The 19,974-nt window shown below is 52.4% G+C and overlaps 10 protein-coding genes across 10 annotated transcripts; 6 read left to right on the top strand and 4 right to left on the bottom strand.

Annotated features, from left to right (window-relative positions):
* Nucleotides 1-107: 107 nt before the first annotated feature.
* VTN49DRAFT_2098 (uncharacterized protein) lies at nucleotides 108-392 on the top strand (the record flags this gene model as incomplete). The annotated part of the gene is made up of 1 exon (XM_069409785.1): nucleotides 108-392. The coding sequence occupies one exon, from the start codon at nucleotides 108-110 to the stop codon at nucleotides 390-392; it is 285 nt and encodes a 94-aa protein (XP_069269855.1).
* Nucleotides 393-474: 82 nt separating this feature from the next.
* On the top strand, nucleotides 475-1,230 carry VTN49DRAFT_2097 (uncharacterized protein; the record flags this gene model as incomplete). Its single annotated transcript, XM_069409784.1, has 1 exon — nucleotides 475-1,230. One exon carries the CDS (start codon nucleotides 475-477, stop codon nucleotides 1,228-1,230), a length of 756 nt encoding a protein of 251 aa, XP_069269854.1.
* A 214-nt stretch (nucleotides 1,231-1,444) lies between these two features.
* Nucleotides 1,445-2,962, bottom strand: VTN49DRAFT_2096 (uncharacterized protein; the record flags this gene model as incomplete). The annotated part of the gene is made up of 2 exons (XM_069409783.1): nucleotides 1,445-2,607; nucleotides 2,716-2,962. 2 exons carry the CDS (start codon nucleotides 2,960-2,962, stop codon nucleotides 1,445-1,447), a joined length of 1,410 nt encoding a protein of 469 aa, XP_069269853.1.
* A 433-nt stretch (nucleotides 2,963-3,395) lies between these two features.
* Nucleotides 3,396-4,067, top strand: VTN49DRAFT_2095 (uncharacterized protein; the record flags this gene model as incomplete). Its single annotated transcript, XM_069409782.1, has 2 exons — nucleotides 3,396-3,472; nucleotides 3,914-4,067. The coding sequence occupies 2 exons, from the start codon at nucleotides 3,396-3,398 to the stop codon at nucleotides 4,065-4,067; spliced, it is 231 nt and encodes a 76-aa protein (XP_069269852.1).
* A 29-nt stretch (nucleotides 4,068-4,096) lies between these two features.
* On the bottom strand, nucleotides 4,097-4,847 carry VTN49DRAFT_2094 (uncharacterized protein; the record flags this gene model as incomplete). Its single annotated transcript, XM_069409781.1, has 3 exons — nucleotides 4,097-4,507; nucleotides 4,589-4,665; nucleotides 4,724-4,847. The coding sequence occupies 3 exons, from the start codon at nucleotides 4,845-4,847 to the stop codon at nucleotides 4,097-4,099; spliced, it is 612 nt and encodes a 203-aa protein (XP_069269851.1).
* A 1,092-nt stretch (nucleotides 4,848-5,939) lies between these two features.
* Nucleotides 5,940-6,773, top strand: VTN49DRAFT_2093 (uncharacterized protein; the record flags this gene model as incomplete). The annotated part of the gene is made up of 1 exon (XM_069409780.1): nucleotides 5,940-6,773. The coding sequence occupies one exon, from the start codon at nucleotides 5,940-5,942 to the stop codon at nucleotides 6,771-6,773; it is 834 nt and encodes a 277-aa protein (XP_069269850.1).
* Nucleotides 6,774-6,877: 104 nt separating this feature from the next.
* On the bottom strand, nucleotides 6,878-7,998 carry VTN49DRAFT_2092 (uncharacterized protein; the record flags this gene model as incomplete). Its single annotated transcript, XM_069409779.1, has 2 exons — nucleotides 6,878-7,794; nucleotides 7,893-7,998. 2 exons carry the CDS (start codon nucleotides 7,996-7,998, stop codon nucleotides 6,878-6,880), a joined length of 1,023 nt encoding a protein of 340 aa, XP_069269849.1.
* A 263-nt stretch (nucleotides 7,999-8,261) lies between these two features.
* On the top strand, nucleotides 8,262-9,054 carry VTN49DRAFT_2091 (uncharacterized protein; the record flags this gene model as incomplete). Its single annotated transcript, XM_069409778.1, has 4 exons — nucleotides 8,262-8,332; nucleotides 8,410-8,505; nucleotides 8,594-8,646; nucleotides 8,705-9,054. The coding sequence occupies 4 exons, from the start codon at nucleotides 8,262-8,264 to the stop codon at nucleotides 9,052-9,054; spliced, it is 570 nt and encodes a 189-aa protein (XP_069269848.1).
* A 1,712-nt stretch (nucleotides 9,055-10,766) lies between these two features.
* On the top strand, nucleotides 10,767-12,867 carry VTN49DRAFT_2090 (uncharacterized protein; the record flags this gene model as incomplete). The annotated part of the gene is made up of 3 exons (XM_069409777.1): nucleotides 10,767-10,978; nucleotides 11,820-12,114; nucleotides 12,361-12,867. The coding sequence occupies 3 exons, from the start codon at nucleotides 10,767-10,769 to the stop codon at nucleotides 12,865-12,867; spliced, it is 1,014 nt and encodes a 337-aa protein (XP_069269847.1).
* Nucleotides 12,868-13,357: 490 nt separating this feature from the next.
* VTN49DRAFT_2089 (uncharacterized protein) lies at nucleotides 13,358-16,331 on the bottom strand (the record flags this gene model as incomplete). The annotated part of the gene is made up of 4 exons (XM_069409775.1): nucleotides 13,358-13,428; nucleotides 13,477-14,806; nucleotides 14,861-16,244; nucleotides 16,309-16,331. The coding sequence occupies 4 exons, from the start codon at nucleotides 16,329-16,331 to the stop codon at nucleotides 13,358-13,360; spliced, it is 2,808 nt and encodes a 935-aa protein (XP_069269846.1).
* Nucleotides 16,332-19,974: the final 3,643 nt, after the last annotated feature.

The following is a 19,974-nucleotide window of genomic DNA, read 5'->3' as shown; positions in this document are numbered from 1 at the left end:
AATTACGTTACGCTAAACCAAAATAGTTATTAAGACAATAGCATCCCATCCCACCAGGCGGTCAAACTGGCCATCTTTTTCCTCTTGAACCCGTTGATGGGACAGAAATGAATCCAATTGCCCGACTGATTCCTCCAGTGGCTCCAGCACTCCGATTCCCAGCAGCGCGGGCCACCCTCCTGTCGTCGTCTCTGTCAGCTGGCCGGCCAAGTCTGCCCCGCCAGATCCAGGCCAAACGCCACTATTCGCAACAACAGCCCCTGCCGCAGAACAACCGCTCGCAATACAAGGTCCTCCCGTTTGTCTTGATTATCCTGGGGGGCACCGGCCTGTACGTGCTGCTTGTTCGGTCCCGGGCGTCGGCGCGGAAAGCCGCCATTGAACGAAACTAGATCGTCAAAAATCGTTTTCAACTCGCGGATACCCCTACAAGATTATAGACGCGTCTTAAATTAAACGGAAATCGTTGACATCATGGCTAACGCCGCCGCTCCTTCGTCTGTTCCAAACGGTCCGACATTCCCACAAACCTCTAACAACACCACCCCGCGCTTCTCCCCTGATGAGGTCACTGTGATCTTCGTCCTCGGTGGGCCCGGTGCCGGCAAGGGCACGCAGTCCGTAAATCTGGTCCGGGACTACGGCTTCGTGCATCTGTCCGCGGGAGACCTTCTGCGTGCTGAGCAGGTGCGCGAGGGCAGCCAATACGGCGAGCTCATCCGCCACCACATCCGTGAGGGCACCATTGTTCCCATGGAGGTCACTGTGGCGCTCCTTTCGAACGCAATGGCGGACGCTATCGCCAAGAGCGCGGCCAACAACGCCCCAACACCTCGGTTCCTCATCGACGGCTTCCCGCGGAAACTCGACCAGGCCGTGTTCTTCGAGGAGACCGTCTGCCCGTCGAAGCTCGTCCTCTTCCTCAACTGCCCCGAGGACGTCATGCTGGAGCGCCTCCTCAAGCGCGGCGAGACCTCCGGCCGCGATGACGACAATATCGAGTCCATCCGGAAGCGGTTCCGCACATTCGAGGAAACCAGCATGCCGGTTGTCACGGACTTTGAGAAGAAAGGCAAGGTGATCCGCGTTGAGGCCACGGGGACTCAGGAAGAAGTCTACGAGAGGATTCGCAAGGCATTGGAGGGTTACGGCATCTCACCTCAGTTAAATTTTTTTTTTTTTTTTTTTCTTTTCTTGCATATTTCGAGCGTCTTCCCCCCTTTTTCGTGATGCTTCTTAGGGGCCGGGTTGTATATAGACGGCATATATATACGAGTTAGCAAGATGGAATATACACTTCTTTTGATGCTTCGTTTCTTGAGAATGTTGTGTCGTCTAGCAAAAATCCATCAAGAGCTCATGCCGTCCTGATTCATAACACAGTAGTATGTATATAAAGAACAACGATTCCAAAAACCCTTTAAAAAAAAAAGTAAAATTCAGATTAATCATTCCCCACGAGGTCCACATCGCGAGGCTGATGTTGTGTTTGCTGTCCTTTCCTCCTCTCCCCATTCGCTTTTCCCGACTTTCCCTCACCTTCCTGAGCACCGCCATCGGCACCCGCCGCGGCAGCAGCAGCCGCCGCCGCTTGTTGGGCCGCCACGTCCCGCTGGAACTTCTCACGCTCCGTGCGGATCACGTTCAGCACGCGCTCCAGGCTGCGGCGCCACACCATCAGCCGGCCCTGGACCTCGGTCCACTGCCGCTCGCCAAAGACGCGGTACGTCGCGCGGTGGACGAGGAACTCGGACTTGAGCTGCGACAACTTGCCCTCCACCAGGCCGGCGCGGATGGTGTCGATGACCCACTTTTCAACGTCCGACTCCGGGATGCGCAGCGCGGAGGCAATTGTCGCGTATGGCAGAGAGCGCGACGGGGAGGACGAGGCCAGGGAGGCGAGGGTCAGCAGACGCATCTTGGTCTGCAGGGTCTCCGCAGCGTCCGCCAGAATGCCGTTCGAGATCGAGGAAAGCGGCGTCGACGCAACGTACGCCTCGTACGCATCCAGCGTGTCCGCGGCAAAGATTTCCAGCAGCTCGAACAGGGCGGTGTCGCTGGCCCGCAGCGCTTGCACGGCATCCGAAGACGTCAACGGCGTAAAGTCGTACACACCCGGGTGCGTCAGCGCAGACGTCAGCGCGCGAAGAGCCAGGTCGCGCGACTCCCCCGACGACGCCTGTTCCGGCTCAATCGTCTGCAGAGCCTGCACGAGATGCGTGTACGCCAGCTCCGTGTCGCCCGCCGCCTGCGCCGTGTCTGCCACCGCCAAATGCAGTTTCCGCACCTCCTCGTTCTCCAGCTCCCACGAACTCAACCACTGCGGAAGCTGCGCCGCCAGTTGCGGCTTGAGCGCCTGGAACGCAGTCGTCGCACCCGATTGTCGGATCACCGCCACAATGGCCAGAAACACATGGTATCGACTCGAATCGGACGGCTCAAGAGTGTTGAAAATCGTGGTGAGGATGGACAGCGCCAGCGAAGGGCCATGGTGCGGCGACGACGTGATCGGCTTGGCCAGGTATGTGCAAATCCGCGACAGAAAGATATCCGGGTCGGACGATTGATGGACAAGGAAAACAAGCAGATTATACGTCTGGATGATATCTGGCAAGGAAGAAATTCACAGGTCCACATGTTAGAGCACCGATACCACAAAAAACATTTTTCATTGTCGACGTCAATGCGTCTGGTTGAATGGAAACAAGAACACACCCTTTTCCGGAGCACTATTCAACACGGCCGCCGCAACGACAAGCTTCTTTAGAATCTCGTCTCGTTGTTTTAGATCCGGCTCTTCACCATTCTGTTCCTGCTGGCGGAGAGGTTCGAGCAGAGGCGAAATCTCGGCCAGCACACTGCTCCCCTCCTCTTTGCGGAGCCCATCAAGGTACTGCGCGAGTTCCTCGGCCAGTTCGGTGAACGAGCCCTCCACGAGGAGGGTGTTTGTCGGAGCCGGCATGGCGATGTCCCGAAAACGAAACGGGCGATTTATCGGACTTGATTTCGCTTCGGGGAACTGACCGCGAGCGAGAGGATAATGCGGTTCACCGAACTACTCACTGAATCGATTCAAAGTGTGGGAGGAAATTTCCGTGTGTGCTGCGTGGGTTTGGCCAATCAGATGCCGCGGAGAGCTGATCGGCTTAGTAAATATGCTGCCTTAAGGCATCAAATTTTTCCGCAATTGGTTTAGCCAAATAGTCAACGGTGGGCTGGCCACGTGATCAGTAAAACCCCATCCAGGACGGTCGCCCTGGTGCTTGAACCATGGACATAGAACCCCGGATCGAACCACTAGTCACGACGCCTCTGGAGAATACATTAAAGAGCTTCAGAAACCCTTCAGCCACCAACAGCGAGTCAGCAGGAAACTGCTGGCCTGCCCCAACTCCATGACTCTCGCCAACGCGCCGAAAATCGCGACACACCTCAAAGGACAGCGGAAAAGGCTGCGTCAAGGCACTGTAGTGTCAAACATGAGAACAGAGATGGGACGAATTATTCCTGGAGGAGAAAGGAAAACTACGCGATTCAAGTTCCTTTTAGATCTAACTAGGGAACAGGTACTCAACGGCTGGCACTCACCTTTGCAAAATGCAGAGAAATGCAAGAAGGAACTTGGAATGCTATCTGGGAATCGATGATGTCAGAGGACAAGCAACACCGGGAACCATGAGATAGGATGAGCGATAAGATAGGCAAGAAAAAGCTCCATGTGCTGCCACTTTAATCAATTATCAGAGATGTCTAATAGCAACGCCTTCGCGGCTTCTTCGGAAACAATGGCCACACACAATCTGGAAGCTTACTACAGACTCATTCTTGGTCGAACCCAGATCGCAAATAAATCTGCTTATTGTACTCGCTACAATCGATGAAATACAAGAAACTCATTGCAATCATGCAACAGCCGCTCATCAAGCGTCACACATCAGAGAGCGATAAACAAGTCATGCGCCCGTGTCGTAAATCATGAGGTAGTCCGCTTGGGACAGCATCAAAATAAAAGCAAACATAAGAGGACGCAAAACGCCGACCGCAAAAGTATTCATTCAACGAATTAAACAATGCACACAATATGTTGAGCCCATGTTTACATCAGCAGGCCAAGGGCCGCAACCACCAGCGACGTGAGCAATCCCATGTTGGTGCTCTGAGTCAGGGGCGCCGCATCATCGCTGCCTTCCGCATCCGCGTTGCTGGTCGTCGACGCCGTCGACTGGGCGCCCGAGCGAGAAGGCGTCTCGGTTGGTTCGTCGTCGTCCTCGTCGTCGGTCGCAGTGCTGGTCGCCGCCTCGTCGGCCGATGTCGGGCTCAGTTTGATGGTACCGCAGTTCTTCTCCTTCTCCTCCTTGCACTGCTTCTGGCCATCGGCATCGTCTGGGTGGTTCTCAATGCACTGGACAAAGTTCTCCTGGCAGACGAAGAATGGAATTGTGTTCTGATAGGGGCTCACGTCGGGAACGGTGCCATTGATGCAAGTGCAGTCGAATTGGAGCGTTTCCTGACGAATTTCCACGTTTAATTAGTCATTTGGCTCGCGCGCGAGTTAAATTAATTGATCGACCGCGGGGGTGGAACCTACCGAGTTGCAGGTGTTTGGCGACGCGGCCCCATTGCAGATCAGCGGACAAGTATTCCGCTGGGCGGTACACCATGACGCTGACGGATTCGCGTTTAGATGGGATTGCGCTTGACACGGTTCAGAAAAGGCACTTACCCTTGGTGTCCGCATCAACCTTGCTCAGGTCAAAGCCGGGCGGGAATGTGTACTCGCTGCCGGCGTCCTGGGCGGCGGCGGTCGCCGCCAGAGCAACAAGGATAAATGCAGAAGAGGCTCGCATTGTCAAGATGTCGACCTGGCCAGGTAAATCGCCGACTAGATAGCTACAGCAATGGGAGCAATGGGAAGTACAATACGACGATAAGCGCTAGAGGAGAAGTAAATAAAAACAGACAGGGACAAAGCAGCGTTTTGTAGTTTTTGGGTCTATCGGGAAGGTACCATTCCCTGTCCAACCAAATCACATGACTAACCCCACTCCGGGTTGTGATTGGCTCATGTTTAGGTTATCTTGCCGGCCGCGGGAATTCTTGGCCAAAGCATCTTCCAGAAGGACACGGAGCTCCTCCCAGGTTCTCCTGGCATTAGCCTAATCCAGGTCCATCAGGAGCAGGCACTATGAGTATTTGAATCAGACTAGTTGATTTATTTGCTTGGGTTCGACTTGGCAGTTGCGGGCTCCAGAACTGCCATGCTTATAGCCTATCTACTCCGTCCTATATCCGCATCTAGAAAGAAACCGCTTACAGGAACAGTTCAATCTCCATGTTGTCCAGCATTACCTCGCAGACAACGCAACCTCTGGCGACTGTCCTGCAGGGCAGATCCTCCACGGTTCACCACCATTGGACCACATCGACCCTGGTCCTTGTCCTGTGTGTTGTACTGCGCGTGTGTCACTGAGACAAATTTTCAAGCTAGTTGTCCCCGCTGTGACTAGTTTCAGAGCGCTAGACCCAATTGTCACCGTCGGACCAAGGGTACGGAAATAACGCTTATCACCCACAAGAAATTTTCGTTCTACCCATGTTCACTATCGTCCAAGCGACATTCTGCACGCCGATCAAAAGAACTGAGATGAACTCGAGTTCCCTTACCGCCAGTTTGGTCAAGGTGGATCAATGCTGCAAGGAAGTACACCAAACCGTAATAAGAAACCGCATGCTGAAGATCAGCTAAACCACATCAGGAAGCAGGAAATACGTTCGGGTCAATGGCCGAAATTCGCAGCCCAAAGACTTTTTCAATGCCGAATGCCGAGCCTACAGTAAAATACATGGAAGGCCGGCTCAAGCTGGTAGATGCCTTCTCTGGTCGCAAATCATTTAGACTTTCAAATTAAAGACATCCTGCCACGTGCGGGTTCGAAACAATGACGGAACATTCGCAAACAGACGGGGCCTCCAAGAGCGAAAGAGGTGGATTGCAAAGTTCAGAGACCAAAGTAATTCCGGAGAGGAAAACACTGGATGTACACACCATCACCCCGGATGAATGGGAGCATTTCACTCGCAATGCCTGGGCTCGATCACTCTTGACTGCCGCGACCCAAGGCAGCAACAGCGAATATGTGCCCATCCCGACAGGGCCCCGACAAATGAAGCCCGATACTGGGGAGGATGGATTTATGGGCCAGACACTGAACTCGGCGACAGCGCTGCCATTCTATATCACGTTGCGGCGGCGAAAACTTGCCACGGCGGAAGAACTGCTGCGCGACCCGCCGCGGGGAGTAATGGAGTACCAGCGGAAGCCGCTCACGCCGGAGAGGCCGCCGGATACAATTACGCTGGTGTCACTGGGGTTCCCGGGAGCATGCGGGTACCCCAGTACCGCCCATGGAGGACTGGTAGCCACCTTGTTCGACGAATGCATGTCTCTTGCGTTGGCGTTGTATGAGCCCGGCCACGAGGAGTCGCCGCAGCAGCAGGAGAGACGGAAATATGAAAGAAACTCCCCTCGGCCCAGCGCGGCCCGCGGGGATAGGATCTATACGGCCCAGCTCACCGTTCGGTACCGCCAGCCCGTCCAGGTCCCCGCCTTGTTGGTGGTCCGCGCCTGGTGCGTTGCCCGCAAAGGACGCAAAACATGGACCATCGCGCAAGCGTTGCAGGAGGTCGATTCCGATGGGAAAGAACCAAGAAGCAGGACAATCCGAGCGGATGCCTCAGCATTGTGGATCAATTCTGATGCTCCCAAGCTCTAGTCCTCTCCTGTATTCTACAATAGCTTAGAGACACCTCCACTGTCTAGACTTTATATGTATATAAATACACTGAACAGATAGATGGGCGGAACAACTAGAATGCTTTAGATCTTGGCCGACGGCAGCGTTCGACCATTTGTATTTCGACTTGCGCTGACCACCAACCCGATCTGATTCGCCAACGCGACAATCTCCCCGCGCTCGTTCATCATTATCACCTCGATATCCGTGCGACCGTTGCGCACATCCTTCAGGATGATGCGAGAATACAACCACTCCTCACCCTCGGGCGGAAGCCGCCGCTTAAAATCCACGTTGAGAGTGACGGTTGGATACCAAAACGGTGGTGTCTTGCTACCTTTACCATCGGACCCCGTGCGGGACGGCGCAGCGGCCGCGTCTAACCCAGTGAGCATATGCGGGAAGATATCAGTGAGGAGAACCATGGAATCAGTCGTCCATCGGGCCGGACCGCCCTTGGGACCGCGGGGGTGGAACCGCGCCCATTGATCGCCGACGTTTCGTCGCCGATGCTCCTTCGGCGGTCCATATAGAATATGGTGGGCCATGACGTGGCGGAAACCGGAAAAGGGATCTTTCATGAGAACCCAAGGGGAATTCCCATCCGTATTACTATGCGCTGATTCCGTCGATTCGGTTTCTTTAATCTCTGGCGGACGCGTGCTCGGAGGAGGCGGATACAGCGTCCAATCTGACGAAGCAGTCAACCCAACTTCCGAGACGGGGTCAGAAACAGTGATGTAGCCAACGACACGATCCGTAGGCTTTTCATCTTGGTCGGGCTCTCCCTGCGACAGCGTAACGTGGATTGTGGAGGTTCGCGCTCCGAGCTTCGCGTCCTTGACAATCAGAGTCGCGCGACCGACATTCGTGCGCCGCAGAAAATTCATTTGCATTGCGATGGGCATGGGATCCCCATGGTGCCGTGTGGGATGTGTGTGCTTGAAATGCGTTATCGCCAGGCGGTGTAGAACCGCCATGGTGTAGCCTCCATGGGGAACTATTTTCGAATTAGCATCATCGCTTTACAATTCCCTGATGGTTATCGATCAGTCCGCTGTGTGACAGGGTGTCCTATTCACAGCGTTCGGTACTAACCGGCTCCTACAGTCCAGCGCGGCGACAAGTGCGCGGAATAGGTGTGAGACGAAATCGGCGTGACGGTGATCGCGTCTTCGAATTCTTGGGTGTGCGGCGGTGCCATCTTTGCTAGATCCGTTGCAATCAAGACTCAATTGCTTTTCTGAACCATACCTGGTCGCGAGAGGACTATTTACTCCTACTGTATGTTATCAGCTGCATGGGTGTAGACCTCCTGCCGCGGGCCGATCAGTCCAAGGCTGAAAATGTGCCGAGGTGATTCCGCTTTGCTAAAATTATGAACTAACCTGTTCAAGTTAGCGCAAAAGGAAAGTCTGGGGGAGGAGGTCGAACGATTGGCAAGCGGCCAATCACTCTTCTCAGCCGATGACGTCGTCGGCTCCTCGACTTATCGACCATCCCAAGATTGGACAGCGCCTTATCATCACGTGCCAACGGTTGCCCTAGAATGACCTGCGGTGTTACTCTTGCCGACTTGCCGACGAGAAGGGCATTGTGTGACTTTGGACTGCAGACAACAAAGCAGAAAGGCCGCGGGTTGTGGCTTGCTGAAGGTATATCCGTACCGAGGCAAGATAACTACCAAGTACAGTAGTACCCAGGTTGACTTGTAAGTGACAGAGTTATTGCGATTATGCTCGAGAGACTCCGCCTGACTATCAATGAATGCATGGAATAGACTGTGACTTCCCAGGCAGACGTTCGTATCGAAATCGCTGGCGGAACGGAGCGTCCTATCACAGCCATGAAGGTTCGAAAAAGGAGAGGCAATGCATGGACGAGCAACTGAGGGAAGAGAGCAGTACTAGGGCATAATCATCCTGATACTCTCACCAACGCTTACAACCTGGGCATCGTCCTCTCAAAACAAGGGAAGCACGATCAGACAGAACCCATGTATCGACGAGTAATCGAGGAACGCGAGAACGTGCTGGGCCCCAAGGACTCAGTCACCCTTAACATCGTCGACAGCCTGGGCAGCGCACTCGAAAGTCAAGGGCAGTACGGGGAAGCAGAGACAATGTACCGGCGAGCTGCTGATGGACTGGAGAAAGGGCTGGGGTGTGGCCATTCGGAAACCCTTACCAGCGTCAGAAATCTCCTCCTGGTTCTCAGGAAGCAAGGAGAAAAGAATGTAGAAGCTAGGAGTGCTGGTTAAAGATCCCAAAACCTACCATCGATCTAGAGCTACAATCTTTCCGTGTTGCTCAACTATTCAATTAATGCCAATTGTGCGTATTTACAGGCAACGTACAATAAAACTCAACAAATCATTTGCATCACGCCAACAGTACAATCAATCAAACTAATCAATATTATTCGAGCAATATCATTTGAAGTCACCATTTCGGAACATCAGGGGAGCATCACTACCCACAAGGAGACTCCAAGCATTGGGTTTCTTGCGCGAGTGCTCGAAATGACAGCCGGGCCATAAGATAGGAACATAATGTCGTCGAGTCCGTCTGCGGAAAGCAAAGATCGTGAGATCACAATACTTATTGTCCTTGGATTGAGCAATAGGCTGTCTTGGAACCAATCAGGCTAATGTAACTATCAGCGCGATGCTGCCAGTTGCGTTCATGCCTGAGACAATGACTTTGCTCCGCTACGAATGGCCCGGGACCTCGGGACGGACCAATTTGACGTCTTGTTTTTGGTTAGATACCGTAAGCGGAATATCCACCTCGTGTTCTCGCAGTCCAACCACTCAGGGTCCTGAAGACGAGAGTGCTGGACGATCAGCTCAATATAGACCAGTAATCATGGACATACTGTAGGAAACTTTGTCCTGCAGTGTCTTGCAAGGCTGAGCTGCAGTCGCAGCCATATCGAGGGAGAGGGGCTTTACTTGGACTTTGGGCTGAAAAGCCTCCAAGCTCTGTCCTCATAATGAGGTTCAAACTGTCATTCTTTCTATTTTTTTACCAGTAGTTGGATGAATGATCGACCATACTGCCTCGGCTTATAGCTCAGATCAAACAAACCAGTGATGGCTTCGCAGGAGCCGGTGAAGATCCTTTCCCTTGGTATGTCGTCAGCACCTCAAGCCATTACATTCTGCTGACCCTGTTTGAGACGGTGGAGGGATTTGGAGCCTTTCAAGTCTTCGAATACTTGAAAGAATAATGGAGAAAATTCGAGAAAAGAGCGGCCTTGACCATGTCCCGCGGCCGTGTGAGCACTTTGATTTGATCGGAGGCAGTGGCACTGAAGGGTGATGTAAATTGTTCATGATGGTAATGGCATGTTAACTTACAGACACAGAATACTTGCAATTATACTCGAAAAAATTACGAATGGAGGTAAATGAATGCATACAAGCGTACGGAGAGTTCTCGAAGGAGGCGTTCACACCGAAACCCAAATGGAAATCAATTTCGGATACGTCATCTGGGTCCTACTTCTCTGGCCACACGCTTCGTGGATGCAATTAAATCGACGATTGGGAGTTTCTGTGCAGAAGAAGAATGCAAAATCCGTTGAAACAAAGGGGAGTCGACAGCTGCGACATGTCCACATAAGGACATGCTTTTCCATGACGGAACATGTACGAAGACGTACGTCTGAGACTGCAGCAAAAACATCATTTTCCAAAAAGCTAATGCACCATAGACTGGTCCTAGCCATTACCAAGGACAACGTTGACACGCCTCCAACCCTTTTTTTAAAATGTATAATTTGTCCACTGCGTTTGATTCTTGCACCATCTGGGAAGTCGCACGAGCTACGTCTGTGGCAGTTGGTTTTTTCAAATCGATAACGCTTAGCCAAAACAGAATTGAGTTTGTCGACGCTACTTTTGGGTACAACAATCCGTGCGAAGTCCTGATTGAGGAGGCTAAAGACCGGTTTAAAGATCGCCGTCAGATGCGAATCCTGAGCATCGGTACGGGTCTTGAAGATGTTGTCGGCATCGAAGATCTCCCGAAATCAATTACAGATGCGTTGAGAAAGATGGGTTCATCATCCAAAAAGGTCGCCCGCAAATTGAACAGTCAATTCGGCAACGGTGGCCAATACTTCCGGTTTAATGTCGAAGAAAGCTTCAAGACGAAACACAATTTCCAAATTGGAAAAAGGCCAGTGCGATCTCGGCCCACACTCAAAATTATCTAGTTGCGAAGGAGAGGGATATCAGGGGGTTTGTCGACAGCCTCTTCGACAGCGTTTCCGCTGATGAAGAGGGACGCCAGTCTGCTACAGTCCCAATTCACTTCGCTGTGCCTTTCGGGAGGAGCGACAATTTTGTCGGTAGAGAATTACATTTGGAACAGTTCTCGCAAAAGTGCCGCCAAGATCAAACACGAATGACTGTCAAAAAAACTGCCATTGTGGGTTTGGGAGGTATTGGGAAGACACAGATTGTGCTCGAAGTTGCCTTCCAGGTCCGCGAGAAGTACCCCGACTGCTCCGTCTTCTGGGTTTCGGCCATAGAACGCCGTCAGCTTCCGAAACGCCTACAGAGACATCGGCAAGTTGTTTGAAATTGACGGCATCAATGGCGACAACGTGGACGTAGAGGGACTTGTGAAGAGGACTCTCAGCCGTGAGAGCGCAGGCAACTGGCTCACGATTGTCGACAATGCCGACAGTCCTGACCTTTTCAGCGGAAGTACAAATTTAACCCGCCATTTCCCGTTCAGCTGGCAAGGGTTGTTGTTGTTTACGTCACGAAACCGTGAGCTTATATTGCAGCAGCTTGGGGTTCCAGCGTGTAACGTGTTCGATGTTGATATCATGAACGAGAATGAGGGCTTCAAACTCTTGGAGAAGCATCTGAGAAAAATAGCAGATGGACAATCGGAATGATTCGGAATGATACAGCAAAACTCCTTCACAATCTTGGATATCTGCCTCTTGCCATTAGACAAACTTCGGCATATATGGCCCAGAAGCAGATCTAACGTCAAGATATCTCAGGCTTTGCCGGTCAAGTGACAAAATTATGGTCGAGTTGCTGAGCAGGGAGTTTGCAGACAGCCATCGATATAAGGAAGCGGAGAATCCAATTGCAACGACTTGGCTCATCTCCTTTCGTCAAATTTCAGATCACGATCCTCTCGCTGCTGATTACCTAAAATTCATGAGTTTCCCGAGCGAGAAAGCTATTCCACGCTCTATCCTTCCTGGAGATTCTTGGACCTCGAAGGCAGAAGATGCCATCGGGACGCTGAAGGCGTACGCTTTCGTCCCTGAAAAGAAAGAAGCCGAACATGTATGACATCCACCGACTGGTTCAGCTTGCTATGTTGAACTGACTGCACAAGCAAGGGGAGTCTGAAGAGTGGTTGGACAAGGCAATATGACACGTTGAAGTGGCCGTTTTAAGACTTAAACATGATAAAATAAGTGAATGGTTTCTTTAATACATGTTCTGCAGGTTCTTGATCGTCAAACAATACGGGTTCAGTCCGAGAAAATAGAGTTGGTGTTATGGTTGATACTGGAGGGATTTGAAAAGATATGGGGGAATGAAGATCCGATTTCCCTTTTCATATCCAACCACCTGGGCTGCACCTTATTCCAGAAAGGGAAGCTCGAACAGGCAGAGGCAATGTTTCGGCGGGCTCTGGAAGGGCAAGAGAAGTCACTAGGGTGCGATCATCAGGATCCTCTCGCCAGTATTCTTGGCCTGGCCGGCGTCCTATTCCAACAAGGGAAGCACGAACAAGCAGAAGCCATGTATCGACGAGCAATTGAAGGTCTCGAGAAGGTGCTTGGTCCAAATGACCCGGCGACTCTTACCGCCGTCAATGGGCTAGGCGAGACACTTGCAGCCCAAGGGCAGTACGAGGAGGCAGAGGCAATGTACCGGCGAGCTGCGGATGGGCTAGAGAACTGGTTGGGGCGTGATCACCCAGCCACCAACTCCAGCCTCAGAAATCTCCTTCTGGTCCTCAGGAAGCAAGGAAAGCACAATGAAGCTAGGAGGGTTCGTCAAAGACTCCAAAATCGATCATCGATCTAAAACTATGATTTCCCATCATTGCATGGACCTCATTAAACAATGTAGGTCGAAGCCTCTTCCACGTACATACAAGCGCCATACAATGGAATCAAACGACTGAATAGCTTCATGCCAACGGTCCAGGCTTTGAATGCCCGATTGATTAAAAGGTACTGTTCGAGTGATATTCATCATCCAGGTATTATGTATGGGAGAATGGACGTCACTGTCCTTACGCCGTTCCCGACAACGAATATCTTGCAGCTAAACACTTGGGGACACAGCGCTCCAATTCCATTCCAAATGCTATAGCCCTACAATGCAGATCGCTTTCGAAGAATGTTGAATTTTTCATAAACTTCATATGACCCATAATCATAACAATGACCATCATGAACCCATTTGACGCCATGTCCAGTTCGCCATCGTTAAACCATGAGACATATAATTCATAGAATCAACTATACAAATGCAGAAAGCAAAAAAGTCCGTCAAACGTTAAACAGTTCCATCATGCTGGAGTATTGTACGAGTTATCGGGGAGAGACGAAGCGGCCAATCGCTGCAGGCAAGCGAGGACACCTATGCAAGTCAGCATGAATCGTTCAAATCATAATGAGTCAAACGTACCGGAAACCCCCTGAGTCAGGGTGGCCTTCGCCTCAGTAGAGCGCGCGCCTAGCGTCACGGTCATGACGTTGGCAACGGCCTTAGCATCGCCCAGCTTGTTGGCCCAGCGGAAGACAACTTCGTCTTCGCGGCTGTCGCCCACGACAAGCAGGAAATCGGGCCGGCCCGCAGCCAGGCCGTCGCCGCGACCGCGCTCGATGCAGTACCGCCATGCCAGCTCCGTTGCACTGGCCTTGTTCGTCTCCGACGACTCAATCACCAGCGCGCCTTCAACCGGAATCACATGCACGCGCTGGCTGGCGCAGGCGTCGTTGATGTGATCCGCACACTCCGACGCAAGTCGCGCGGCGGCCACCTTGTCCTCCGCTGATGCGTAATGGAAGACCAGCGAACAATGCCGCTCCTCGATCCAGCTACCCTCTGTGCGCTCTCGGAAATAGTCGAGGATTCCCATGACGCCGGCTTTCCAGGACTTGGTATGCGTCTCCTCATTCAGCTTGATCCAGCTATCCTTGGATGGCTCGCGGATGAAGGACCCATTCTCCGCAATCAGCCCCAGGCCCGATACCTGATGGAAGAGCCGCTCCATCTCCTCTGGCCGTCGCGAGCTCATGACGTAGACAATGTTCTTGGGATCGTCCAGCAGATCTGTGAGCGTGGTGAGAGCGCGCTGCGGTGTCGTCAGAATAATACTTGTCGGCGAACCCCATGATGCCAACGTTCCCTCGTAGTCGAGGATAAAGAGCCGGCGGTTAGACTTCTTATATGCCTGCTCCAGGCGCGACACCGACAACCGGGGCACCGAGATGGTCTCGCGTGATGTGTGCTCAACCCAGACCTTCTCGAGCGTCTCCCGGAACGAACTGACCCAGTTGACCGTCGTATTCTGAATGACAGCGGCGTGAAGTTTCTTCCACATTTGCTCCCGTTCCTGCGCATCGAGTGTCAAAGCCGTGTGGATGGCCTCGGCGCATTGACGGTAATCCCACGGGTTGACAAGCAGGGCGTGGCCCTCAAACAGCGATGCACTGCCGGTGAACTCACTCAGAATCAACGAGCCGTGCGCCTTGTTTCCGTATTTTCCGTCCTGGCAGTAGATAAACTCGTGACTGGTGAGGTTCATACCCTCGCGGAGACTCGTCACCATCAGAGCATCCGCCACTGTAATGAGGGCAAGATACTGCGCAAAGCTCAGGTCCTGCTTCAAGAATACCAGCGGCTGATGAGCAAGTGTGGCGTGAGTCGAGTTGATCCGCATAGCGATATCCGAGACAGTAGTTTCCAATTCCATCTGCTCATTCGTCGAGGACGCTACCTGGATGAGGACCACCTATTTCATTGTCAGAAAGGTTGACTCTGTCAAGGAGAGGGAGTGCGACCGTACCTTTTCGCGCCACTCTGGGTGCGTGTTCAAAAAGAGCTCATAGCTCAAGAGCTTCTGACGCACACCACGAACCGAGTCAAGTTTGTCCCGCGACACAATCAGCCTCTTGCCCTGATATCGCTCGGAAATGAGTTTGATCCAATGATCGACATCTGGGCTCTGTCGCCGTTTGTCCCAGGACGCCGGATCGATACCAATCGGGAATTTGCCCACGTTCACAAAGCGGTCCTCGAGCTGAACGCCATCATTGCGGGCCTCCACGCAAAGAATGCGACTGCAGGTTTGGAGGAAGTGGCGGCAATACTCGTCGGTCTGGAAACCAACCAAGTCCGCGCCCAGCACGCCTTCCAGCAACTCAGTGCGCTCCGCAAGGCAGCGGAACACTTCGGATGAGGGGAAGGCGATATGCAGGAAGAACCCGATCTTGGCGTCCGGCAGCAGCTTTCGGAGCATGCCCGGAACCAAGAGGAGATGGTAATCGTGGATCCAGATGGCGTCGCCGCGGCGCCAGCTCTTGGCGATCCGCTGGGCAAAGGCTTCGTTCAATTTGACGTAGTGACTCCAAGAGTGCTCTTCATACGCTTTACTCTTTGGATTATCAGGGATCTGATAATGGAAAACGGGCCATAGAATGGTTTTGCAGAAATGCGAGTAATGGCCATCGAAGTCATTGTCGGCCGTGTAGACTGTCAAGGAGTCGTACTCGTTCTCTAGCGTTTCGGCGATGGACTGTTTTGTCTCCTCGCTAAGGGCGTCGGTCGGCATGCCGAGCGTGCCGACCCAAATAACATCTCCAATGGTTCCAGCCTCTGAGGCCGAGCGCACGGCGTTGCGCAGGCCCATGTTCCCCTGCTCGGCAGACTCAATGGTCCAGTCGGCAAGAGAAAAAGAGATGCTACGACGGTGGCCAGGGCGCATCTGCTGTTCCTGCGCCTTCATGGCCTCAACTCCCATCGCAGGAGTCTCTACGCTGCCCGGTGTCTTCACCACAGGCTCTTGATGTTTGAGAATGGATGGCGACGGGAGCGGACCGGTCCGAGCCCGTGGCTGGTTGAATGATTGGGTCGAGCCCCAAGCGGGCGAATGAACTTCGCTCTGGGCGAAGCCCGGCAGGTCGCCATTGACCACGGGAAAGGGATAGGCATTGTGCGACGCATACTTGACAGCTTGGGAAGTGAAGATGCGCTCATCGTCGGTTGTGGCTCCGGGGGTCAGACCCTTCCGGGAAGTGTCATGGTGATGCTTCTCAAACAGGCTGACGGTCGACGACTTGCGGGCGCGCGGGGAGCGCGAGCCGGGCGAGCTCTTTTGCCGAGGACTGCTGCATGTCGAGCGCTCACTGGGTGACTTGTCGAGGTGGAAATTGACGGTATACGGAAGAAATCTGCAGCACGCATACTGGTCAGCACGTTGCGCCACGGGGCGACCCAATGTGAGGGATGACGTACAGTGAGGCGATAAAGATGGTCATTGTGGGCGGAATGTAAGGAAACTCGAATTCCGAATCCCAGAACTTTCAGTCTTGCCGGGGGCGTTCTGTGATTTTTGATCAAAAAGTGACTGGCTTGGAAGTGTGGTTTATGTTTGGAATCCCTAGGATGGAAGCGTCATGACATCATTGGAAAGGCGTTGAATCTTGCTTGATATTGGAGTCGTTCTGGCAGTGGATCGGGCAGCAAGGACCCGGCGATGGCATGGTAACAGTCATGGTGATGTCAGGGCCCAAGGGACATGGGGCGGAGGGCCATGACCAATGGCCGCAACATGGCAAAAAGACGCATTCCAAGCTGACCGGATCGCGAATATGAAGTCAAAAATTGACCCAAACGGGTAATCTCGGCATTCCGGCAGGAAGACTGCCAGGGAGCTTGCAGGCCTCAGCGTCTAGACTCTTGACCGTCCAGGTCTTCCATGCGATTCCATACAGCCAATCCCAGCAAGGATCTCCATGATCTTCTTATCGATCAAGAAATTCATGAGAATCCACTAATTCCACGTGACCCCCTTGTCCATGCAGTTGGTGAACTGCGTTTCGCTAACCTTCCATTATGCCCTTCTCGCAAATCCCACAAGGGAATCGCCAGAACAACAGCGTTGCACTGTCCTCTTTTTTTTTTTTTCACTTTTTTTTGTTTCCTATGATTGAGCGATTTCTTTGCGTGGCAGTCTCCATACCACTGTAGCAGAGTGGTCGACTAATCATCGGCCTACTGCCTACTGGAGCGTAGGCTGGGACTAAAACTCGTAGGCTACCGTTCTCCACTCGGTCGAATCTTCGACGAACGGTTTCCGTCCTGTCGGGAAACCTCTTGTCTCAGAGAATCAACGTCGCCCCTCGAGTAAGTTGATTCCCCAAAGTCTACGCAACCTATCCCATGCTCTCCTTGAACGATCCCCCTGGACACGGGCAAAGTGAGTTTGCCGAGTCAGCGGCTGGCATGGAAGCACTGCTCCGCCGCGGGGCTAGACTTGGCCATCGAATCAAACCTTCATTGTTGGAGGGAGCCGAGACCGAACTTCATTCTCACGTTCGAATCAGTAGCATCATTGACTGAGCCTACAAAAAGCCGGTGTATGTTTATTGACTTTACGATATTCCTTTCATGCCGGCCCGGCTATTTTCGTCTGCGACAAGGGGCCACGATAATGAAGCCGCCGGCTCAAATTATTTCTCCCGTAAACACAAAACACCTCATTTCAGTTTCATGATGTCGCCCAATGCCGAGCTGGATCAGGCTGAAAGCGCTTGAGATTGTGAAGCCAAGCTGTTCTCCGTACGTTTGGCCAAGGAGATGAGGCTTACCTCGTATTGGTAGTATCTGCATGGTGAAGTGACCGGTTGCCGGAAGGGTCCTCGAGTCGTCATCATCCTTTCGTGCAATCATGCAACTATCCAGCTCCAACACCCGCCAAGAGTCAAAGCATACTTTTACTTCTAACAAGCACGTGAAACACACGGATTTCTCCTATGGAGAGATACTGCAGTAAGTGCATTGTAAACTCCAGGTCGTCTCCTTCAGCTTGATCTGCTAGTCCTGCATCACTCGTCAGATGACCATAGAGTTCTTTATTCCAGTAGGATTACTACTGTAGGCGTAGTCTCGAACGCAATGCATGAACGGGAACTACGGGAAGTCCCGAGAAGTCCAGTGAGCAGAAGGAGGCACAGAGGACGGCACCCGACTCCGTACATCCGAGAGCGCGCTCTGGCGAATCAGAAAAGGCCAAACTCCATCGTGGCTTTGACCCTGTCAACGAAACCCGCAAATGCGTGGCCGCCACGCAAAAGGTGGACGTTTACAGCAAAAATAGATGATATCTAAGAGAACGAGCAGGGAATACTGTATGCATGTAAACATCCAACAGCCGCCGGACCGATACTACTCCGGATTTTTGCCCTAGTGACCGGCTTGCTCCCGATTCCCGCATCCTAGCTTTGCGTGATTTTGACCTGGAGAAAGTCGAGACGAACGGCCAAACCCGGGCACCCAAACAAAGGACTGAGCAATGAGTTTCACCTCCCATACAAAGATCGAACCCTGGGCATATGGAGAATGACAAATAGAGGCGATGTAACGTACGCGACGAGGAACGGCAGGTCTGGATAAAGGATGGTTTCTAAGTTGGGCAGAGAGGACAAACAATTCAAGGAGAGTAAAATCCGGATTGGGAGTTGTTCGCACCACGTTGCTTCTGGTTCCGGAAGCACGGAATTGCTGTTCGATTAGGAGCTGCCGATAAGGACGCTGAAATCGAATTGGTTGACAGCTGGATAGGTTACCCTAAAGAATAAGTTTAGGCCGTACTCTCCGAGTCTATCTTGAATAGGTCATGCTCAATGGAGAGCCATGCTTTGGACACCTCGAATCCATTGGGTCGTCTTTGGATCGTCACGCGCAGAGTACAAGTTATTCTCATCTGAACGATCCGGGGAAATTCCTGTCCACTCATTTGGAGATTTGATATAGCATTCGATCATGAGTCGAAATTCCTTGCTTCCCGAACCACCAAAAGACCATCCGAGAACAGCTTTTGGGGCTGATTTCGGGACACTGTCCACGTCAATCTCCTTTTGACTTTCTGAGCAACCCGAGCAATCAGAGGCCACAGGGATGCTCCGTTGGAAAGAATGGGCCGGGTTCAACACAAGTTGATCGTCTGTATTGAACAATGACCATGACTGGTAACATAGATAGTGTTCAGTACGTCGTGCATAGTCTTAGACCGCAAGATGACTGCCCTTAATTGGCATTATTCCTGGAGGTTTCCAGGTGGAATATGACTCCCCGTCTGTTGTGTTAGAGCGAGATAGCTCCTTTCTGACTGGACATGTTCCCTCCGCCTTCGTCAAGAGGGTCCTGGCATGGAATGCGGACGTAGGGCTGTGTTGATCGAGTCCACCATCATGACGGCACGTTTAGGAAGGCGGGCCACTTCGTGCCTCTTCGAGCACGTAGTTGTGAAGACTGGTGAGCATGCTTCGTAGCACCATCCTCAAATGGTGGGACCGCGATCAACGCACATCGCTACAGAGCGGCGTTCATCAATGGCTGAAAATACTATCAGGAATGCAGGCTCCAACCACTGTAATAAAAAAAAACGGCACATAACTGCCGATAGCCCCTTGACACCTAAACTCAACGTCGCTAAGCTCAGCAGTACTGGAAAGGAAGCTTCGACGTTCAGTTTTCAACGAAACTCGGGTGTCATCTGCGCGTTGCAGAGGCATCGGAGCGGGTAGAATCAAAGGAAATTGAAGGTGCGCATGCGATGGAAGAGTAAAAGCTGCTCTGAAAGTTGCTTTCGCTTGGTTCTCAAAGCTGTGCCGTCGGCAGAAATCCAAGAGGGGAGATATAACTTCTGAGTCAAGAAGTTCAACGTTAGCCAGCAGAGAGGGACCCTGGCTATAAACGGAGTCTCGCAGTCAGCGTCGACGGACCGTGGCGCTGATATTCGGCGCCATCCACAGATTTCGGAGCTTTCCAACCTTCCACAGAAGCAAAGACAGCCGCCCACCACCTTGCAGTGGTTGGTTCACGGCCGCAGACCGCGTGACATGTACACTCCACAATCTTGCAGTAAAACAAACTGGCGCTTTGTCGTCGGTAAATGCC

This window comes from Thermomyces lanuginosus (assembly GCF_041956635.1).
Source record: "Thermomyces lanuginosus strain ATCC 200065 unplaced genomic scaffold VTN49scaffold_24, whole genome shotgun sequence".
Taxonomy (NCBI): Eukaryota; Fungi; Ascomycota; class Eurotiomycetes; order Eurotiales; family Trichocomaceae; genus Thermomyces; species Thermomyces lanuginosus.
This window is presented reverse-complemented; position numbering and strand designations above follow the sequence as displayed.